The sequence below is a fragment of the Pinus tabuliformis genome, chromosome 2_1 (assembly GCF_031772625.1).
Source record: "Pinus tabuliformis cultivar Carrire ecotype Pingquan chromosome 2_1, CPIR1, whole genome shotgun sequence".
In the NCBI taxonomy this organism is placed as follows: Eukaryota; Viridiplantae; Streptophyta; class Pinopsida; order Pinales; family Pinaceae; genus Pinus; species Pinus tabuliformis.
In genome coordinates, this window is record NC_142299.1 from 547,586,795 (window position 1) to 547,608,795 (window position 22,001).

Consider the following 22,001-nt stretch of genomic DNA (forward strand, 5'->3'; position numbering starts at 1 on the left):
ACTTGAAACTAAACAGTGAATTCTCAACCATGGTGTCTTGTCACTAGATAAAAAAGAGAATGCTCAACAATGCCTTGCGGATCTTAAATTCGACAAGTTTATTTATGCTGGTCTCTGTAACATTACAGTCTTCATTAGGATTTATTTTCATGGTAACTGACATGGTTGTAGAGGAACATGTCAGTCGACCTGTGTTAATGTTATACATAATGCAGAGGAAGAAAATCTTATACATCGTGAGCCATAGAAACTGTGTAGAGCCAGAGATGCATCTATATATGTACAACAGACAACGAAACACATATGTACAGAGAATCCTACTAGGTCGCAGAGGAACAATGTTTGTATGTCAACGTGATCATTGATGAATGGATAAACATTGCGCAGTCTATAAGAGATATACACCGAAAGCAAGGGAGGGAATGTATCCGGGACCTTCACAGCATACGTGGTAAGAGCACGGGGTAACATTTACCCTCAAAGCAGAGGAATGGGGAACTTTTCTTCTACCAGACGTTTCCAACCAACTCTAAACAGGAAAGAAGCAGCAAAGAGAATACCACCTTGGGCATCTCAACATTTCCCAACCAACTGCAAATAGGAAAGAAGCATCAAACATTTCCCAACCAACTCCAAACAGGGAAGAAGCATCAAGGACAATACCACACCCCAACGATTTGTGGATTTGCCACCGTTACAGTAACCAAATACAAACAGAAAAAACCCAGCTCCCACAAAAACACCTGTAAAGTGGATACCAGTACTATCAATAATGATAGGGGAAGGACAATATCAATGTAACACGAGATCTCAGCGAAGGACATGCAAACTACAAAACGAAGGACAACATCAATGTAACACGAGATTTCCATGAACAAACTTTCTATGGTGAGAGTCATACCATAAAAAACTACAAACTTTATATGCTAGAACAAATTTGTATGTCAAGATTTCCTTGATTTGTACAGATTGAGAATTTGATTGTCAAGACATGATCAGTCATAGAGAGTAACTGAGCTTATACATAATGCAGAGGAAGAAAATCTTATACATCGTGAGCCATACAAACTGTGTAGAGCCAGAGATGCATCTATATATGTACAACAGACAACGAAACACATATGTACAGAGAATCCTACTAGGTCGCAGAGGAACAATGTCTGTATGTCAACGTGATCATTGACGAATGGATAAACATTGTGGAGTCTATAAGAAATATACACCGAAAGCAATAGCAAGGTCCCTTGAGAAATGAATATCAAAACAGAGAGACTTCCTGACAGACTTTCTATGGTGAGAGTCATACCATAAAAAACTACAAACTTTATATGCTAGAACAAATTCGTATGTCAAGATTTCCTTGATTTGTACAGATTGAGAATTTGATTGTCAAGACATGATCAGTCATAGAGAGTAACTGAGCTTATCATGTCAAAATACATATCACTAGAATTGTGATGCCATACATATCTGAGTACTGAGATCATTCATAAGCTTATAAGGCTGAGACACATGCTACTGAGATATACGTCAAATACTACATATATATTGCATAAGCTATAGACCACCCTTCCTTTGTAATGAACACAAAGGTGCTGAGATCGAAGCTGTACATGGCAATGGCACACAAAGACGAAGGCAAGCTCCTAAAGCTGCTTCTGAGAAGGGCAGGGCAAATCAATGTCGAATCAATGTCGAAGGATCCCAAAACGGTAAATCTTCCTGTGGCATGCTAGAGTATTCTATGATCATTGGATAACAGATCACTACTCTGTATTTTATGCAAATATATGAGTCTTCCAACTATGTGTCTTAGACTTGAAACTAAACAGTGAATTCTCAACCATGGTGTCTTGTCACTAGATAAAAAAGAGAATGCTCAACAATGCCTTGCGGATCTTAGAGAATCCTACTAGGTCTTAGAGGAACAATGTCTATATGTCAACGTGATCACTGATGAATGGATAAACATTGTGCAGTCTATAAGAGATATACACCGAAACCAATAGCAAGGTCCCTTGAGAAATGAAGATCAAAACAGAGAGACTTCCTGACAGACTTTCTATGGTGAGAGTCATACCATAAGAAACTACAAACTTTATATGCTAGAACAAATTCATATGTCAAGATTTCCTTGATTTGTACAGATTGAGAATTTGATTGTCAAGACATGATCAGTCATAGAGAGTAACTGAGCTTATCATGTCAAAATACATATCACTAGAATTGTGATGCCATACATATCTGAAAACTGACATCATTCATAAGCTTATAAGGCTGAGACACATGCTACTGAGATATACGTCAAATACCACATATATATTGCATAAGCTATAGACCACCCTTCCTTTGTAATGAACACAAAGGTGCTGAGATCGAAGCTATACATGGCAATGGCACACAAAGACGAAGGCAAGCTCCTAAAGCTGTTTCTGAGAAGGGCAGGGTATAACAGATCACTACTCTGTATTTTATGCAAATATATGAGTCTAGATATCAGCAACAATCTATTATTATAAAAATGCATACATTACATGAAGGATAATATCAGCAACTTCTTCAAGCTCTGGATCGAAGTTCTAATCGGACCTTTCTGATTTCTTTTGTCGCGCCTTTCATCTTTGAAGTCAGACCTTGAAAGTCAATGCATCAAATTAGCGAAACCTTAGTGATTTCTTCAACGTTAACAGGGAGATAGCTAAGTGACAGAGAGGCAAACAACAGTATAAATGCGGGCATGAGAGAAAGAGATTCAGACAGCGGCTTGCTCCTGCTCGAACAAAATGGCTCGTCCGTCTTTACCATTTCTAATGAGATACATTTGATAAAGACCCTCTCAGCATTCAAATGTATAATACTCTAGATTAAGATCTAAATTAAGATTAAAATTAGAAATCAGAAATAAAATTTATTACATTAAAGAAAACACATTATCAGAAAAGAAAAAGACATATATATATACTAAAAACAATATCAACGACGGAAAAGAAGAGGAGCGGTGACAAAATGACACATATCCCTCGCACCTCGACACGAGGCTGTCTGCGCATCTTCATTAGCTGAGAAAGGAATTGCAGTAACAGTGTTCGAGTCTGCCCGAGGCCCCGGAGGTCGCATGTCTCAACGCCGGTAATGCATAAGCTCTAACTGATTCTTGCGAATTTCATTTATCATTAGATATTCCCTTTCATAGTTTTCCATAAAATTAACGGATTTGAGCATTGTACTAGTAATTTCCTGCCTGTTTTAGCAGGAACATTCAGCAAAGAGATATATGGGTGTTCCAGGAATGAACTCCATATGCAAAGCCGCTCAGGAACCCCCATTGTGATTATCTCCAGGCCCTGTCAATATGTCTGAAAGTAAAGGGCGTTCTGTAACGTCTGAGTATAGTAGCGCGGGCGCCCTCCCTCGTTGGGGTTGGGAGCTGCTTCTGTTCGGATTGACCCTTGGTGTAACTCGTTTCTCTTTCCTTCTTCAGCGGGATCTGGTTCCTTAACCGTGTCTGTCTGTGGCGTTTGCAGTTTTCGGCATCCTCTCCTCCCTGTTTGGTCGGATTTCTGTGTATGTCATCCTGGAGCATAAAGCCTGGAGTGCCGCCTACGACAAGTCTAGAGGCCATGAAGGCCAAGAAACCCTAGCTTCAGGCTCTACCTCCTCCTCTTTCCTTCCCTACGTACGCATCGGTATGCCCTGGCCCGCCGCCCACCCAGGTTCACGCTGTATGAACAAAATGAGCTTTGTACTTGTTAAATCGGCAAATCCGTATTCATCCATCAAAACAGTACTGTTAATTGTTTTCAATTTAATTATATTTATGAAAATCTTTAAGTACTTGGGGAGAAATAGAGTCTGGCAATTTATCACCTCTCTGTATTGAAAATCGCTATACAACCAACAATTTTTTCTGGAACCAAAAGCCTTAGGACATGCCCACAATATATAATGTTTAACAAACAGCCTTTACAGTGGACCTCAGCAATGATACTAAAACATGATAGATGTGATTTTACTGTGCATGCAGCTTGTAGGTATCAGAACGGGCCTGCGGCAATTACGTAGCTGCCTATATCTCTGCCCCAAGTTCCCTGCGCTACCCTACAACCAGCCGTAGTCTATCTATACCCCCATGCCACCCACAAGAAGCCGAGGGCCGGACTTTGCTGAGCGTAGCGAGCAGGTACAGAGGCAAAGTAGGGAAGAACGTAGGCAGTCGAGCGGGTACAGAGGCAAAGTAGGGAAGAACGTAGGCGGTGGTTCATGACACCTCCCGCCATGCACGGACACCTGCACAACACCGGTTAACATCAAACCGTAGCATACCCTGCAACCTTAGCATACCTGTTTGCAGATAATACAAATTAACGAATTAATGTTAACATTAACATGAGACCGTTGACGGTCAGCCATAATGAACTGGGCCTAAATAGCAATTTAGGCTATGCTCGGGCCTCTTCCGCCTCGGGAAGAGGCCAAATAAGATGGCAAAGCCTCAGCTCGGAATAAAACTTTGGCTATCTCCGCACATCACCGCACAACACATTTGGGAACTTTATACTAATCACCGAATAACACACTAATAAAACTGCAAACTAATGCTAAGTCGAAGTTGTTCGATTACTATAGTCCTTGCCGATTGCCAGATGGCAGGGACTAATAAAACTAGAAATCGATAATGGAAAACCTAATTTACTCTGATGCCATTTATTTTCCGCCCCTTTTTAAAGGGTTCCTGCATCAAAATTTATTTCATATCTCCAATTTCAACGTTCGGCTTTACGCAGAATTTATTGCCTAAGATAATCCGGTCGAATCGAGTCGGTCAAAATTTTGCAAATCTTTCTGATGGGTCAAAAGTTTTGCGACGGGCATTCGCAGAAATAATGACTACGATGGTTGACATAGATTCCACCTAAGCCGCTCTAAAATTTTCAGAGAGCACAACAGCAATCATACGATTTATGCATAAGTCGATAACAAGAGCTCATAAATTATTCACCACACACATTTGTATTTTAGGACCCAATTCGATCGTATTGATCTGAGAGACAAGTTGAAAAACTGCTGGATATGAAAACACAGAAAGGCGAAAGATCAGTTGCCTTCAGTTTGATCTGTATCCCATAACAGCAAACCATATGCAGCTAAGGCAGCTGAAAGAAGGATTCAACATGAAGGAAAATTATTCTAAATATAGTGGAAGTTGCAGTAAATGGCATCTAGAAGAGGTGGTGATGCTTTTTTCCTTCACCTTCTTCTGCTTCCTTTTTGGTCTCCTTCTTCTCTTGATGCTCGTGGAAGGCAAACCCTCCGGCTCCAACGGCAGTAGCTGCAGCAATCTCCTCCTCAATCTTGTGCCTCCGTGCGTGCTTTGGATCCTTCTTTGCTTCGTGCTTCTCGTACTGCATAAGAATGGTTTGATATCAATATGTCCGTTCACTCAGAGCTTTGCATAAAGTACAGATGAACTAATGTTATTCTAAATCTAGAACAATAAAACTTTAATTTAAAATTGAAATCTGACTTGATCCCTTTCCTCTGAGTTAATATGGCTTTATTCTATGACCAATTCTCAGAATTCTAAAATTCCAACATAATTATTATTTTCCAAAATAAAAATAATATCCAGACTAAATGATGAATTTAATACCAGTGCAAAAGCTCCAGCGGCTACTGCTCCCATTTCACCTAAATGTTCCTCGCGCTTATGCTTCTTCTCCTCCTTCAGTGCTTTCTCGTGCTCTAATTCACTAGAGTTAACATTCTCCACAGCAAAAACATCTGCAATCTGTGTCACCTGCTCATCACCATACGTTGTTTCAGAGTAAACAACCTCCGAGCCGGCGAACTGGCTTTTCTCTGGCTTCTTATGGTGGAAAAGGTGGTGATGATGATGTTTCTCTTCAGATATCTTCACAAAGATTTCAAAAGAAATCAATCAGATCACAATAACTACACCCTAACAAGAAGTCGATAGTTTAGCGGAAATGAATCAGATAACAATAACTACACCCTAACAAGAAGTCAATAGCTTACCGGAGGTGAGTTGATTGGAGGGAAGGGAGCTAGGGGTTGCTTATATAGTGGTTGTTGGATATAGCGAGTGGAAACCGCTCTTACGCGGAAGATGAGTGTCGGCGAGAACCAGAATGGACGGTGCCCCCATGTTCGACTTTCTACTTTTGCAAAATTTATGACGCGGACTCAAATCTCATTGAGTACAATGATCTGCTGTGGTAGAAGCTAAAGGGGTGGATTCCATAATCCCATTTTGGCGGCATGTGAGTCTTCTCTTGCTAAAATCATAGGAACTTAGTATACCCAACTTGCAGGTGGTAGGTTATGCTCTTGGTGTTATAGTGGCAGCGATGAGGTTTGATCTTGGGTCTCCCATAGATTAAGCCTGACAGTTACTGATTCACCATGTGGTAAAAAAAATAAAAATTATTATGATGCAGACGGGGCCATTTGCAAAGGTGAGTTAATCCAAGGTCATCGTAATTTGATACCGTGACAATTAAGTTTTGACACAGTTTTAATTGGAGTTGTCTTTAGTGCGACTTTTTGGACTTTCTGGTGCCGGAATCCGGTGGAAAAATTTGAGGTGAAATCTTGATTTGTGTTATTTAAACTAGTTTTTTGACTATATATATGGATTCAGCACCCTGGAAAACCCCTAAGGCATTTCCATTGCACAAAATTACCCATCAAGCTTGTGATTTCAATAAATTCCTACGGGTTTTAGAGAAATTACACCGGAAAAGCCCATCGTAAAAGCTTCCAAAAAGTCTCACTAGAGACAACTCCATTTTAATTTATCAAGGCATGCAAAAGGTGAGTTAATCGAGGGTCATCGTAATTTGATATTGTGACAATTAAGTATGGAGTAGTCTACTTAGGTGGAGGAATTGCCTGGTTTCCGTCGCCACCCAGAAAAACATCCGGCTTTGGCTGCCGGCAATCCCTCCGCCCTCCGCCACCCTCCCCTAGCTCGACCACCCTCCGTCCACCGATCCACATTAATTTCCTGATAGAACTACCGCCGCGGAGAGTTAATGCAATTTCCAATTCGAAATGGAGGAATTTGGAAACCATGGGCTGCTCCCCAACCAACTCAAGGCGGCCCTTGAAGCTCACTCACCTTCCTCCTCGACTCGGCGCCTGCAGCTCAACACAAAACTCCAGCTCAGGCAATCCCTCAGCTCTGCACCTCACCAACACAAAACTCCAGCCCAGGCAATTCCTCCGCTCTGCACCTCACCACCCAGGGGATGTGACCTTCAGGTTCAAGTTCATTCATTTGTATTGTAGTTTTAATTGAGATTACAGAAACACTTTAACTACATTTTGATTGACCTCACCTGCATGCATTTTGATTAAAGTTGTTTGCTGGAAACCCAATCTAAAATCTGTGCCATCATTGTTTCGACAAAATGGGGAGGATCGCACAAGCAAGGTGTTGGGCTCTCACAATTCCTTCCTACATTAAGACAGTCCAGATGGAAAAAACAAAAACAATGTGTTGTCCTCTGACAATTCCTTCCTACATTCAGATAGTCAAGATGGAAACAGAAACTGCAGGAGCTTTACATGGGATGTCGAAGATTCATAAACATAGAGTCCTCTGTCAACCAACCTTGCGTTGTGACTTCGCCAGCGGACATGGGGCGAAGGAAGGATCAAATACAATGGACGTTTTATCATGTGTAGCGTTGATTTTTTTTTTTTTAATCTTTTCAATGTTCATCAATGGGAAATTGAAGGTAAGAAGCAATATAGTTGTGAATGTAATTGTTGTAGGCTTTTAAACATTCCTGCAACTACCCGTTGAATAAGTTGAGAAACAGAAATATGTGTACGTGGCCTAATGTTCTTTCCTCCTAGCTTCCAAATTGTGGCAGGGAGACCACAAACAAACCAGAGCATTGTGGAGATACCAATGTAAATTAGTTAAAGCTTCCAATCAAAATGTGCATGAATGATTGATTTTTTATTGACAAATTGGGAGGATTTTGTTTTCATTGTCTTACCTTACAATACAGAAAATTTCAGACAGATTTTTATGTCATGCTCAGATGAACCTTTGATAATTGTGTGGTGTTTAGGGTTTGGATTTCCAGTTTCTAATTCATTCGTCTATACTGCTTGGATGGAAGATCTTTTAAATTCTTGTGTTGTGTCACTAATAAAATGTCGAGGTGCAGAGGATTTGAATCCGGATGCACTACGTAATGGTCATCTATCTCTGATGGCCATGTCTGCGTTCGGATTCCATTTCAAGAGCTCGCAGATTTTTCAAAAAAGAGCATCCAGATTACTCTGAGAGTTGTAAATTTCTAAGGGTTTCAGCTATGCAATCTCATTTCCCTTCACGGTTTTCATTAGCCTCCTAGGTTTTCGTCTGGAACAATAAGCCACCGCCTCGCACGTTTCCTCTTGCACAGTCCTAATTCCATATATTTTGGTTTTGGGGATGACACAAAGCTTTTTACTCCTCTTAGGTTCCATACGAAGATTTTTATGACATTCAGACTAAATCCAGAGAATGGATTGAAATCGGAGATTCTCTTTGAGCTCAGAATTGTTTTGGGAATCCGGCTGGTTGTTCATTAAGATTCTTCTTAATTCGAATTTACCAGGACATAAATCCACTCTTCACTTCACCTAGGATGTGAATTGTGACAAAGCAGAATCTTACATCATCTAGAGCTGAAAATTGTTTAGATATTGTTAAGTTGAGCTTCTCAAAACTTGACAGGGACGTTTCATCAAGTGCATGGGCTAGATTATGCAGATCTTTGATGCCAAAACTGTATGTTGTCTTCAATTTCTCCACTCTCTCTGTTATTCCTTATGTAACTTTCGGCAGTATGTTATAAAATGACATTGTAAATGAGGATTTCTTATATTAACAAGGAAATGGAGCCAAAACCAAAAGTCAAATTCTTGTTTATAGTCTTGTGTTGCCTGGTTTTTAGTAGAAAAAAAAAAGCTGCAATTGTTCTTCCATACTTCTTAGCTGTTGTTGCTATTCTAAGTCAACAGAGTAACACAAAAAACACCTGAAAAGTGCACAAAATTAACTTATTGTATGATAGCATTGGGACTATTCATTCATACTTGTGTCATCTGGAGTTTATCAATCAAGTCCGCATTTGTTTGCTGGTGAGAAATATTCATGTAGGGAGGTATATGTGGGCCAAATATGGCAGTTGCCTTGAAATGTGTTTGAGGGCTTATCGACAAGTCATTTTCATCTTGAAAAGACCATTCTAAAACATACATTTGTTCATTTGCCAAAAACATTTGAGAGAATGTTGGAGTCACCAAGAAACCATGTGGATAAAATTCTCAAAGGTTGGAAATAAAGATTTCCCTTCTGCAATCCAACAACCTTCAAGTGAAAATATTGTCAGACTTCAAATGAACTTCATTTGGCTTCCTGCCATACTCACAAGCTTTGAAAACTGATTGAAACTATCTTTTTGAGAATTGCAATATAGATGATATCTTTTATGTGAAATTAATGGATGGCTCTGAAAATGACACATTTTTTACAAGGATATTTATATATAAAAAAATCAGTTAATCCGCTAAATTTAACCCTTAAAAAATCCATGCACATCATCTTGTATTTACTCCCATCAACCCATATTCAAATCCTATGGGGGTGACTTTGCTCATGCTATGTGTGGGACAATTAAGCACATGCCATAAGTGTTCAAGGGCTAAAAACATCTAAGACAGATCTGAAAGTAGTATAATAAAAAAGTTTAGATATCATAATCTTCGTTTTCTTTTTCATGCTACAGTGGGCACTATTTGTTGCTATCAAACATGGACAGGCTGGGCCAATTGATGGTCATGGTTTTCCCAAGGGTAAGATGGAGTATGAATCTTATTTCCTTTCAAGAATCAAACTCCAATGTCAATTTCCAAGTCAATCTAGAGTACACCAAGATCAAAATCCACAAGGCCTTCTTTCAGCTGTTGGAGAAGCATCTGCTCAATTACTAGCTTAGAGAAGACCACAGCTTATGGCAAGTGGCTAGCAACAACTACACGACAGTAGCAAAACCCACAGCCACAATCAATGCCTTTACCAACGGATCTTTTGGACTAACCAACTTTACTGAATAAGGGATAGATGTGGCAAAGTAGAAGGAGAAATTAGTCTTTAAGAATTTTATATCATTTAAGAATTTTATAAGAAATGTTCACAAGTCCTTAAATACAAAATCTTTCCCACGATTATCTATGTAAGAAACTTTGTAGGGATATTATTAAAGATGACATGATCAAAATTGTTATGCAAGACTAGCATATATTATTAAAGATGACATGATCAAAATTGCTATGCAAGACTAGCATATAGCATTGAGTATAGGTTCACCCGTATAAACTATAACTAACACTCACAAGAATAGAACCCACTCTTACTAGTGCTTCTTCTATTGGACCAACTTCTGAACTATTTAAAGGAGCCCACTTGCTTCATCAAAAGCTTCAATGACATAAACAAAAACCTCCACACCTTTTTGTAAATAGGATATCAAGAATTTAGTGCGATCTCTATTTAGTATTGTGTGAGGGATTAGATATCAACAAGTAAGTAGATTAATGGTTCATTTTGTTTTTCACCTTTCAAAGCACAATTTGTCCAAATTCCGAGGCTTTGAATAGAACAACCTCATTGGCATTGCATTTGCTCACACTGTTTTAGGTAGATAATACATCTTCCCACACTGTTTTGGGTAGATAATAGGGTAGATAATACACACGATGTGAACATAGGGATTATTTTTGGAGTACTTTTTCTCTGACACTATTTTATGGAAAATATACTGACTTTATCAAAGATTATTTGCCAGGCCGAATTTTCACCCATCCAAGGGGAGGGTAGCAGAGGCATGCAATTTCACTTACTGCCTTTGCACGCAGAGGTTTTTCTCATCTTTCAAAGCACAATTTGTCCAAATTTTGAGGCATTGAATAGAACAACCTCATTGGCATTGCATCTGCTCACACTGTTTTGGGTAGATAATACATCTACCCACACTGTTTTGGGTAGATAATAGGGTAGATAATACTCCCCATGTGAACATAGGGATTATTTTTGGAGTACTTTTGTCTGACACTATTTTATGGAAAATATACTGACTTTATCGAAGATTATTTGCCATGCCGAATCTGCACTGATCCGAGGGGATGGGAGGCATGCAATTTCAACCTTGATTGCTGCCAATTTTACATGTTGGATAGTCTTTGCCAAAATGTTTATCTTAAAAAAATGTTATTTAAAAAAACAACAAGCATTCAATCTCAAGATTTTCAATCTCAATTGCTTTGTGACTATTCAAATTGTGACTTTGCCAAGAAATTTATCCGAAAAATGAATGGTATTTACCAAACAAAACAACCATCCAATGCATCACACCATTGGTAATGTTAAATGTAAATTCGGCAACTCAAATTATTTCTGGTTTAGTATTAGTTTACATATCATCCACTCATAGCATCATACCATTGGTAATGTTCAATATAAATTGCGCAACTCAATTTCTTTCAAATAAACCAGAGAGAATTTACAGCAATCAGTTCTTTTCCATTTGCTCCTATGTAAAATGAGAACCATCAATATTTCCACATCTCAGCGGCCATAATAGCTACCTTACTATTGCAATTGTTACATTTATTTTTTCAAGGTTAGGAGAACATTACATATTACATATGTTCACATTGTTCAGCCAAAAAAGATTTAGAAACAAAATCGTCCTTCACAACCATTGAGTGAACAAAAAAGATTTAGAAACATTGGTGGGAAATTTCCCATTCCAAAATATTGTATGAGATAATTTAATTAGGCCAAAATTACATAAATGCAAAAGCATTTATATTAATGAATTTCCATACTATGCATGAAATATTTTAACTCTTATGAATTGTAACCTTTTAGTTGGGTTAACATACATGTTCAAGGAAATATTCTATCAAGACTGTGCAATCACATTCCTCAATCTATTCACTAAAAAAAGTGGAGGGTAAAACCTAAACATAGATTTACTGATAAGGAGTAAAACCTAAACAACAAAAGTCATGAACTTGTTGATAATGGTATGATGGATGTGTGTCAGAATATCTAATCCAGATTCCAGACATAAAATATGTAATGTTTAGCAAAAGTAGGCACATATCAATTAAGCTAGTCCAACTTAGATATATACGTTTGATAAGATAGAAATTTTATATCAATTACACAAACGACAAAATCAGGTCAATGGGACCCAAAGGTACATCAAGCTACAATGACCATGTGGGAGCGATTAGGCATCTCCTAGAAGGGTAAATTACAAAGGTGAGTTGGACACCCCAAATTTCTATGTCGTCCATCTCCTTTATGACTGATTAAATACTGTACAAAACAAAATCCTCTCGTATAATAGAGATATTTACATTTATTTTGATTCTTGTCTAGTAAAGAATATATGTACAAGTAAAAGCCAGGCCCCTGCATGAATTGGTGGAAAATTGGCAGCTGCTTCACTAGTGCGTTGAAGTGACTGAATTTCCAGTCTCGGGCAAGAGAATTGTTTGAGCAGTTCTTGAAGAGTCCCAACTGTGAAGGATTCTAAGAAGAGAACGATCTTTCTTTTTTGCTTTAGGAGTACCAGATGTCCTTACTATCACGATAAATCCACAAGCACAAGATCTGAAATATAGAGAAGTCAAGCCAACATAGAGTTGTGATCTGGGAAAACTATTGGGATGAAATCCAAGGTGGAGACGGGAAGAGTGACTGGGTGATGGAGAAATAAGCGTTATTAATAATAAATTCCTTATAAACATAGTAAAGAAACCTTTCATCACTGATCAACAACCAACGAACAAATCACATAGCATATCAATATATCTCCAGAAACAAAGATCTGAGAAGGTGTTTGGAAGGATCATACAACATCATAATGTATTAATGATAATCACAAAACCATGAACCAATTACTTTTCTCAAAATACATTTGTCCATGTAAATGGAATATATTACATTTGTCTATAAATTTGTCCCCCATACAAAAAAATGTAATCATTGCATGTTGGAGAAAAATAAAACATTAACAGGCTCTTCCTTAGTGAAAGAACCATGCTATGATAGACCCCAGAAAAATGATAACAACAACCCATTCGCACAATTGGGATTTACATTGATGTTGATCAATGATTTCTGTTGCAGTGGATGGTGATCCTATGTCATATTTGACATCTACATATATGCTTAAAAATGCTTTGGACATTATATCAGTGGACATCTTTTCATTATCTGCAGGGCGATTGATGGTAAAATGTTGAAATTGACAAATCCAATTTATTGCTTCCTTATGAAGAGGTTTTAAATTGTCCTTCCAAACCCGATAGATGCCTTTCATTTGATTACATATCAACTCCGAGTTGGTGAAGACTTCAATGTCATTGATATCATGTTGTTTTTCCTCTTTTAACCCTTCAACAAGGGTAATGTAATATGCCTCATTGTTTGTCGTCATTCCAGGCACTTCTCTCTTTCCATGAAATAAATGATTTGTTGCCATATTGTAAAGGAAGAATTTAATAATTGCTCGACTTGGATTTGGAAAGTAGGACACTTCAATGCATAAACGCCACTTTTGCACCATTTTTTACACTTCAAAAACCTGAAAATAAAATAACAATTAATTCATGTTAAACAAGTAGACAATTATCTATTTCCTAATACTCAACATGTTTTTCAATCATATATAATTCAAAAAAGTAGATAATTTGTGTTCATTTACACTGCAACACTCTCAATACTGGCAACTATTCTGCAAAAAACACATCTAGCAATCACCACTTTATATAGATGAAATGCTTATTATAGGACCCAAATACATCAATGAGTTTTAAAATAAATGATACTGAATTAGGCTTCTCTGGTTTTTGAATGCCATATGCAAACTCTAAAAATATTTATCCTTATGGACTGTCCATACACCAAAAACCACATATCCCTAGACTAACAGAGCATTGTCTAAGCAAAGCATGATTCATGTATATGCCTTATGTGTGACAAAAATTCCATTTGTCATATAACATCACAAGAAATTTATTCAGCCACTCTACATGAATGGTTCGTTCACACTACACTTGTTAAAGGTTGAACTTCATCAACAACATTTCGAACAACTTTTCTATTACAATTGGGGGATAGGGTAGACTCTGAAGCTATCATTGGATTGAAGTAATAGAACTCCACCACTCTCCTACCAATATTATGGGCAGTTTTGTGCTGTGCCTTGTAGATCATTGATGTCTGGGTGTCATTCCTTGTGGATCATCTTTGGGTTTGCTGTGATAGCATCTTCCATAGTTCTGATACTAACATTGCAAGTAGTTTCTGTGTAATGCCTTATAGAGCATCTTTGAAATTGGCTCTGGCTTTGACTTTTGCATTGCAAGCAATTACTATTGCAATGCCTTATAGAGCATCTTTGAAATTGGCTCTAGCTTTTGGTTGTCATCTATGTGATGTTGCAAGCTATTTTCAAACTCATGTGAAATTTTGATGTTGCAGTGCATGCTGATGGCAATATCGTGAAAATTCTTGTGGGGAATAAATCTGATTTAACTCATATAAGGGAAGTTCCTGTGGAAGATGGGAAGAATCTTGTCGAATCAGAGGGTCTTTTCTTCATTGAGACCTCGGCTCTGGATATTACAAATGTATTAACTGCATTCCAAATTGTGGTTAAGGAGATTTACACTAATGTGAGAAAGAAAATTTTGAATTCAGATTCCTATAAGTCTCAATTGTCTCTCAACAGAGTTAATATTATGGATGTATATGGAGATGGGGATGGAGTGGAACCACCCAAGACAAAGAATTCTTGCTGCTAAGGATTCAGAGAAAAAGCTCCTTTGTTTCTGGGCTCCTTGAATATTATTTGCTTCATATGACCTTTTGTTGATTGAGATCCTTAAGGCTACCTTAGGCTAATATAATTTTTTTTGTTTATTAGGAAAGTTTCAATATGTTGGATAATTTTTTTTTTTTCAATTTTATGAAGAAACCAGTAAGGGTCCCCAACTGGGCTTCTTAGGCTTGAGCCCTAGATGTTGTACAGACAGCAGAATAATAGTGATGTATTAAGTAATACATGCAAAGCAATCTTTTTTTAGAATGTTTTAGTCAAATTGATCTTCATTTTTTTTGAAATCATTTAGGGAATCCAGATTCCTGGATGGAGGTTAATGGACAGTTTGCAGATGCCCAGATCTATTGTCTGGCTCAATGTTGTAAACATTATTGCCATAGAATTCTAGGAATTCCTTCTCTGATTGTCCTTAAAGCAAGTTTATGTATATGATATTCGCAATTTAATGAAATATTTTGTCAGATTTTCTTCTATGATTGTCCTTGAAGCAAGTTTATGCATATAGTGACAGAAATTTAATGAGAGCTCTTGCTAGATTTTGTTTGGGGGCAATATATTACCAAACATAACATGCAAAAACCTCATGATTTCATATAAATTGGCACTGCAAATTGTAACATGAACTTGACTTCCAAGATCATGCCCGAGAAGTAGGTAAGAGATCTCATCCTTTAATGTAATAGAAATTCCATTTCTGAACAATATAGTAGATGATTGTATAGGTTGCATAATGTAGAATTGTAAGTAGTACAGGTGACAACATAAATGAGTTATGTTCAACTATTACATAAAAAAAAAAAAATCTTGAACCTCAGTAATTCTAACATATACAAAGATCCTCATATCTTTCATAAACATTTATCATTTATCACCCAAAGATAGTTGCAGAGTCTACCCTAGATTGGTGGAGTGCTACTACTCTACCCTTTGTCTCCAATATATATACCAAGGGTACCTAGTCTCAGGGCCATCATATCTTGTCTTGTATTGTATTTATTGTAAAAGCAGTTTATACCCTCGAAGTGGATTGTATGCATTGACTTCTTATAAGATGAGGCCTGGTGTAGTTCCTAGGTGACTTTGGTAGACTAGATTTTGGCATTTAAGTCAAAGAAACTCTAGCAGGGCCTTGGCTCACTGGTGTGGTTGACAATATTGAGCCATCCACCGAGCTCCATTCTTTCTGTGGTCTGCCCCATTCTAATGACATGTCAAAAGGAATGAGGCTAGGTGCCTTCCTTTTTAATTTTAATGTCTTCCTTTTCAATTAGTAATGCATAATGAAAACCAGGACAACAGAAAAAGTAGAAAGATTGAAGACTTCTGGTATTAGGTCTGAACTGTTTGAGAGCAAGTGAAAGTTATGACTTCTAAAGAAACTTTTAATTGAGTCCAAAAGCTGGGAATTAAGTTGAGATAGGAGTATCTTCCAATCAACACTTGGGGCATTGATTATTTCTTGATTGAACTAGGGGGGAGTAATGGTGTCCCCATGATACAGTCACCTCATGGGCTCCAAATACCTCCACACCTCACATATGTAGATAGAATATCCATAGCAAATTTGTTGCGCTTTGGTTTGTATGATGTTGTATTGAGTTAGTGGGATGGTAAAATCAAAGTAATCTCATCGATGGTCAAACAAAGTAGTGGTAAGTCATACTTACTAAACCATCTATCTGGTTCCCTCCTTGATGTAGCAGGAGGGAGATGCACTGATGGAGTCTGGATCACAGTTCGGATGGAACCAAAGTGCCTTTATGTATTGATGGACTTTGAGGGATTAGGGAGCTTTGAGAGAACAGAGCAAGAAGATATGTTACTGTCAGTCCTAAATGCCACGTTTAGTAATTTGACAATATTCAACAAAAAGGTGTGCTTTAAGTATTTTATTAGTTTGGTTTTGTTGTTTTGATTTCCTCATATTTCAATCTGCTCGCCTTAACTTTTATATTAATGTAGCTGCTCAAAGATTTATTAACACTTGTGAGACATGTTTTCTTAATTAGGATTTTCATCTTGACAAAGAGACAGAAGCTATCTTTCAGCGTTTCCAAAGTGGGGTCAACTTGGTGAAGAATGATGAAAAGTTGTTCCAGGGATTATTCTACATAGCAATCAAGGATGTTATGTCTCTGATGTGGAGGATTTAAAAGCTGAGTTTCGAGTAAAACTTCTACAAATTTGTAAAAGATCTTGTGAAAACTTTCTGACAAAGATGTATGGAGGAATTGTTGAACTCGCTGCAATGCCTCCTTTCACTCAACAAGAATATCATCAAGAAATCCTATCTGATATTTCTTTGACTATAGAAGAAGATTTGGGACATAGTTATGAGAGTGGTCGTGCCTTCTTAAGGGATTTGAAACTTGTTATTTCCCAGATAGTAGCAAAGGATTGGACACCTGTAGATTTGAAAAGGGTTTCTATGAAGGTGGATATCCTTCGCAGGAACTTGATTTCTACTGTTAAGGCAGGATGCCTCTCTATGCCAGGTGCTAACAAAATGCTTATGAATTTTGACTCAGAGGAAGAGGTAAGTGATGCTCCAATAGTAATTGGGGATCTCCTTATACGTTTGTAGGACACTGGATTGGAGCTTGAGGCTCTGGATGAATCTACGTCAAATGGAAAAAAATTTATCATCTCAGATCGAAACTAGAATGTGTCTTCGAAGGGAGAGGCAAAAATGGTGATTTTTGGCACTCTAAATTTCTCGATTTCTTAGTGGTAATGTCAGATAGATGGCGCGATCATGTTGAAAAGTGGCTTCACTGCAACACTGCAGAATTTTCTGGGAATGCTGATGTACAAATGTTGCAACTGGAGGCAATTTTATCACTTGCACAGCTAAAACAGGGACTCTTTGTATGTGTTTGTAAATGTTTTGTATGTTTTTGGCAATGTGTTCTAGAGAAGGGCCATTCCTCTAATCACTCTTGTATGGGTAACCATTGTTGCGATGAAAAGTGCACATATTGCTCTCTTGAATCACACCAAGGAAATGAAGTGGAGGAATGCCGAAATTTGGCAGGTCATGATGGGAGTCATGATTGCAAAAAGAAAAATCATACATGTATGAAGCTCTGTTATTTATTTGATAAATCATCTAATTGTAGCAAATTTTGTTGCTTGAAGGTTGGTCATGAAGGTTTTCATAAGTGTAAGTCACCTCAACACATGTGTAAGACAAATTTTTCTCTTCGAAGCTGCAAAAATCCTTGTGTGATAGAAATCGAGTGCGGGGATCATCAAAAACATGCTTGTCATGAGAGATATTGTCTTAAAAATTGCATCATGGATGGGTGTCTTAGAAACTGTGGTCACAAAGATCACTTCCATGAATTGACAAGTGAATAACATCTTTGTGGTAACGAGCATGCTTGTCGTAAGAAATGTGAAGCGGATGGCATTTGCGAGATTTTCACCAAACTTGTGCGACAAAAAATCTCATTTCAGGGCAGAAGAGGTTCCTATGATTATGAACATGTGTCTGAACAAAATGGTCTGTGGAAGGATTTAGTCTGAATGTCATAAAAAACTTCGTATGAAACCTAAGAGGAGTAAAAAGCTTTGTGTCATCCCCAGAACCAAAATACACGGAATTAGGACTGTGCAAGAGGAAACGTGCGAGGTGGTGGCTTATTGTTCTAGAAGAAAACCTACGAGGAAAATGAAAACTGTGAAGGGAAATGAGATTGCATAGCTGAAACCCTTAGAAATTTACGGCTCTCGGAGTAATCTAGATGCTCTTTTTTGCAAAATTTGCGAGCTCTTGAAATGGAATCCGAACACAAACATGGCCATCAGAGACAGATGACCATAACGCAGTGCATCCGGATTCAAATCCTCTGCACCTTGACATTTTATTAGTCAAACAACACGAGAATTTAAAAGATATTCCATCCAAGCAGTATAGACGAATGAATTAGAAACTAGAAATCCAAACCCTAAACACCACACAATCATCAAAGGTTCATCTGAGCATGACATAAAAATCTGTCTGAAATTTTCTGTATTGTAAGGTAAGACAATGAAAACAAAATCCTTTGCCCAATTTGTCAATAAAAAATCAATCATTCATGCACATTTTGATTGGAATCTTTAACTAATTTACATTGGTATTTGCACAATGCTCTAGTTTGTTTGTGGTCCCCCTGTCACAATTTGGAAGCTAGGAGGAAAGAACATTAGGCCACGTACACATATTGCTGTTTCTCAACTTATTCAACGGGTAGTCGCAGGAATGTTTAAAAACCTACAACAATTACATTCACAACTATATTGCTTCTTACCTTCAATTTCCCAATGGTGAACATTGAAAAGATTTAAAAAAAAAAAAATCAATGCTACACATGATAAAATGTCCATTGTATTTGATCCTTCCTTCGCCCCATGTCTGTTGGTGAAGTCACAATGCAAGGTTGGTTGACAGAGGACTCTATATTTATGAATCTTTGACATCCCCTGTAAAGCTCCTGTGGTTTCTGTTTCCATCTTGACTGTCTGAATGTAGGAAGGAATTGTCAGAGGACAACACATTGTTTTTGCTGTTTCCATCTGGACTGTCTGAATGTAGGAAGGAATTGTGAGAGTCCAACACCTTGCTTGTGCGATCCTCCCCATTTTGTCGAAACAATGATGGCACATATTTTAGATTGGGTTTCCAAAAAACATCTTCAATCAAAATGCATGCAGGTGAGGTCAATCAAAATGTAGTTAAAGCCTGTCTGTAATCTCAATTAAAACTGCAGTACAGATGAATGAACCTGAACCTAAAGGTCACATCCCCTGGGTGGTGAGGTGCAGAGCGGAGGAATTGCCTAGGCTAGAGTTTTGTGTTGGTGAGGTTCAGAGTAGAGGAATTTCCTAGGCTGGAGTTTTGTGTTGGTGAGGTGCACAGCGGAGGAATTGCTTGGGCCGAAGTTTTGTGTTGAGCTGCAGGCGCCGAGTCGAGGAGGAAGGTGAGTGAGATGCAGGGGCTGCCTTGAGTTGGTTGGGGGAGCAGCCTGTGGTTTCCAAATTCTTCCATTTCGAATTGGAAATTTCATTAACTCTTCGCAGCGGCAATTCTGTCAGGAAATTAATGCAAAGCGGTGGACGGAGGGTTGTGGAGATAGGAAAGGGTGGCGGAGGGTGGAGGGATTGCCGGAGCCAGACGTTTTTCTGGGCGGCGACGGAAACCGGGCAATTCCTCTACCTAGGTAGACTACTCCCTTAAGTATACACAATCCTAATTTGTCAAGGCTTGCAAGCATGTGGGGCAAGTTTAATAAAGAGATCTCTCATGAAGAGCGTGGGTCATGCGTAATGTGTGTCTGAAATTTTTTTTGGTTTTGTTGAATTCATGCATTCTCCCTTGCTTATTTTAAGAGCAGACGTTCTTACTAAATGCAGTTATGTCGGTGGGTCTCTTCCTCAGTTGAGCTAGGATGATTCCATTTTGAATTTCTTAATTAAACTTGCAAAGTACCTTTGTTGTCACCCACAACTCTCTAGGGACCACCTGCTACAAGAAACTACCGCTTGGAATCCTTCTACTAATTAAAATTGGTTCCACCGACATCACAAATTTGCCTTTTTTTTTTGGCTGGAATTTGTTGAAAAATAGTTTAAAAAATTTTTAGTGTTTGAATTGTTTGTTGATAATGGAAATGGATTCAGCACCATCAAAAACCTGTTCAAAATCTTGAAGCTTGATGACTGTAACTCAAAATTTCGAAAACAATTGTCATAATTTCGTCCAAATTTCTATTATTTTCCAATTTGTGGTTTTTTTAGATACTATTAAAATTCAATTCATGTTTTTATGTGTTTTTCTAGTGAGAAAATTATTATACCCTTTAACCATTTAGTTTTTCTTTGACTTGCATATTAATTTGGGTTTGATCAAAAATTTCTGCCACTTATCTATAGTTTAACATTAAGAATTCAGTTTTTGTTAATTTTTATTATTATTTAACATTATTTATTGGCAAATTGATTGGTTGAGGTCATATTATAGGTTCTTTAGTAACTTCCATTATTTTTACTTACTAATATATTATTTTTTTAATTTTTATTACTTTTTAATTTTTATTTTTGTCATTTTTCTATTATTTCCATTTTCATGAATTATAATTTTTTCTCCATATTTTCAATTTAAAATAGCTTATTGTTATATTAGAAACACACACACATATATATAAAACACAAATATATATCAAAATAAACATATATGTTAATGTAAACAATATTAGTTAATCATATTTCCTATTTTTTGGTGATGTCATTCAACAATACAACATTTTATTAGTTGCTTTATTTTTGTGATGATTTATTTGTTTTATTATCTTTTAGTTTAATTAAGCTATATTTAAGCTAAGCGGAAGGTACTATATACTATGTAACCCTTGGTTATTAATGTCTTTCATGCAAGCATATGACCTCAAATACTATCTACTATGTAACTCTTGATTATTAATGTCTTTCATGCAAGCATATGACCTTAGTGATTCAATTCATGCTTTTATGTGTTTTTCCAATGAGGGAATTACTTATTAATGTTTTTCATGTAGACATGACCTCCATTCCTTTTTTTAAATTTGAAGGTTTGAAAGGTTTTCAAGTATTATCGATCTGCAAATTGATGTGATGTGAAGCAAGGTGAGGTTCTCTGAGCCTCATCTTTCAGCTGGATCTTACAAAACTCTACTCAGAATTAATGAATCAAACACACTCACACAAGATAAGCTATAACATTGCAACATTCACTTGTATTATCATGAAGCTTGATAGCCTTTTAAAGAGATTTACAAATACATATATAGAACTTTCCTCTTATGTTGTGAGTTGCCAAATAGAAAAAAGTTAAATACATTATTTTGATATTGTATTTCTTGATATAAGTTCCATGAGACTAGATGTTTCCTTCCTTATGAGGTGTTACCATTATGAGCTAGGCAGCCTAGTTGCCCAATTATTTTCAGTGTCCCTTGAACACATTAAAAGGATTTTAAGACTTTGCACTCAAGTTTGGATTTTATGGCACTAATACAATTTGTAGAGTTATTCTTA

At 37.3% G+C, this 22,001-nt stretch overlaps 1 protein-coding gene across 1 annotated transcript; it reads right to left on the reverse strand.

Moving 5' to 3' along the window:
* Window positions 1-5,219: 5,219 nt before the first annotated feature.
* On the reverse strand, window positions 5,220-7,020 carry LOC149201513 (uncharacterized). The gene is made up of 3 exons (XM_089401296.1): window positions 6,913-7,020; window positions 5,651-5,911; window positions 5,220-5,402 (listed from the first exon to the last, which is right to left on the reverse strand). The coding sequence occupies exons 1-3, from the start codon at window positions 7,018-7,020 to the stop codon at window positions 5,220-5,222; spliced, it is 552 nt and encodes a 183-aa protein (XP_089257422.1).
* Between the last annotated feature and the right edge of the window lie 14,981 nt (window positions 7,021-22,001).

Excerpts from the sequence above, each read along its gene's own strand:
- LOC149201513 (XM_089401296.1), bottom strand. The coding sequence starts at position 7,020 with ATGTGGATCGGTGGACGGAGGGTGGTCGAGCTAGGGGAGGGTGGCGGA. Across the intron at positions 5,912-6,912 it reads TGGGTGGCGACGGAAACCAG|ATATCTGAAGAGAAACATCA; the intron begins GCAATTCCTCCA and ends ATCTTTGTGAAG. Across the intron at positions 5,403-5,650 it reads CCGCTGGAGCTTTTGCACTG|TACGAGAAGCACGAAGCAAA; the intron begins GTATTAAATTCA and ends ATTCTTATGCAG.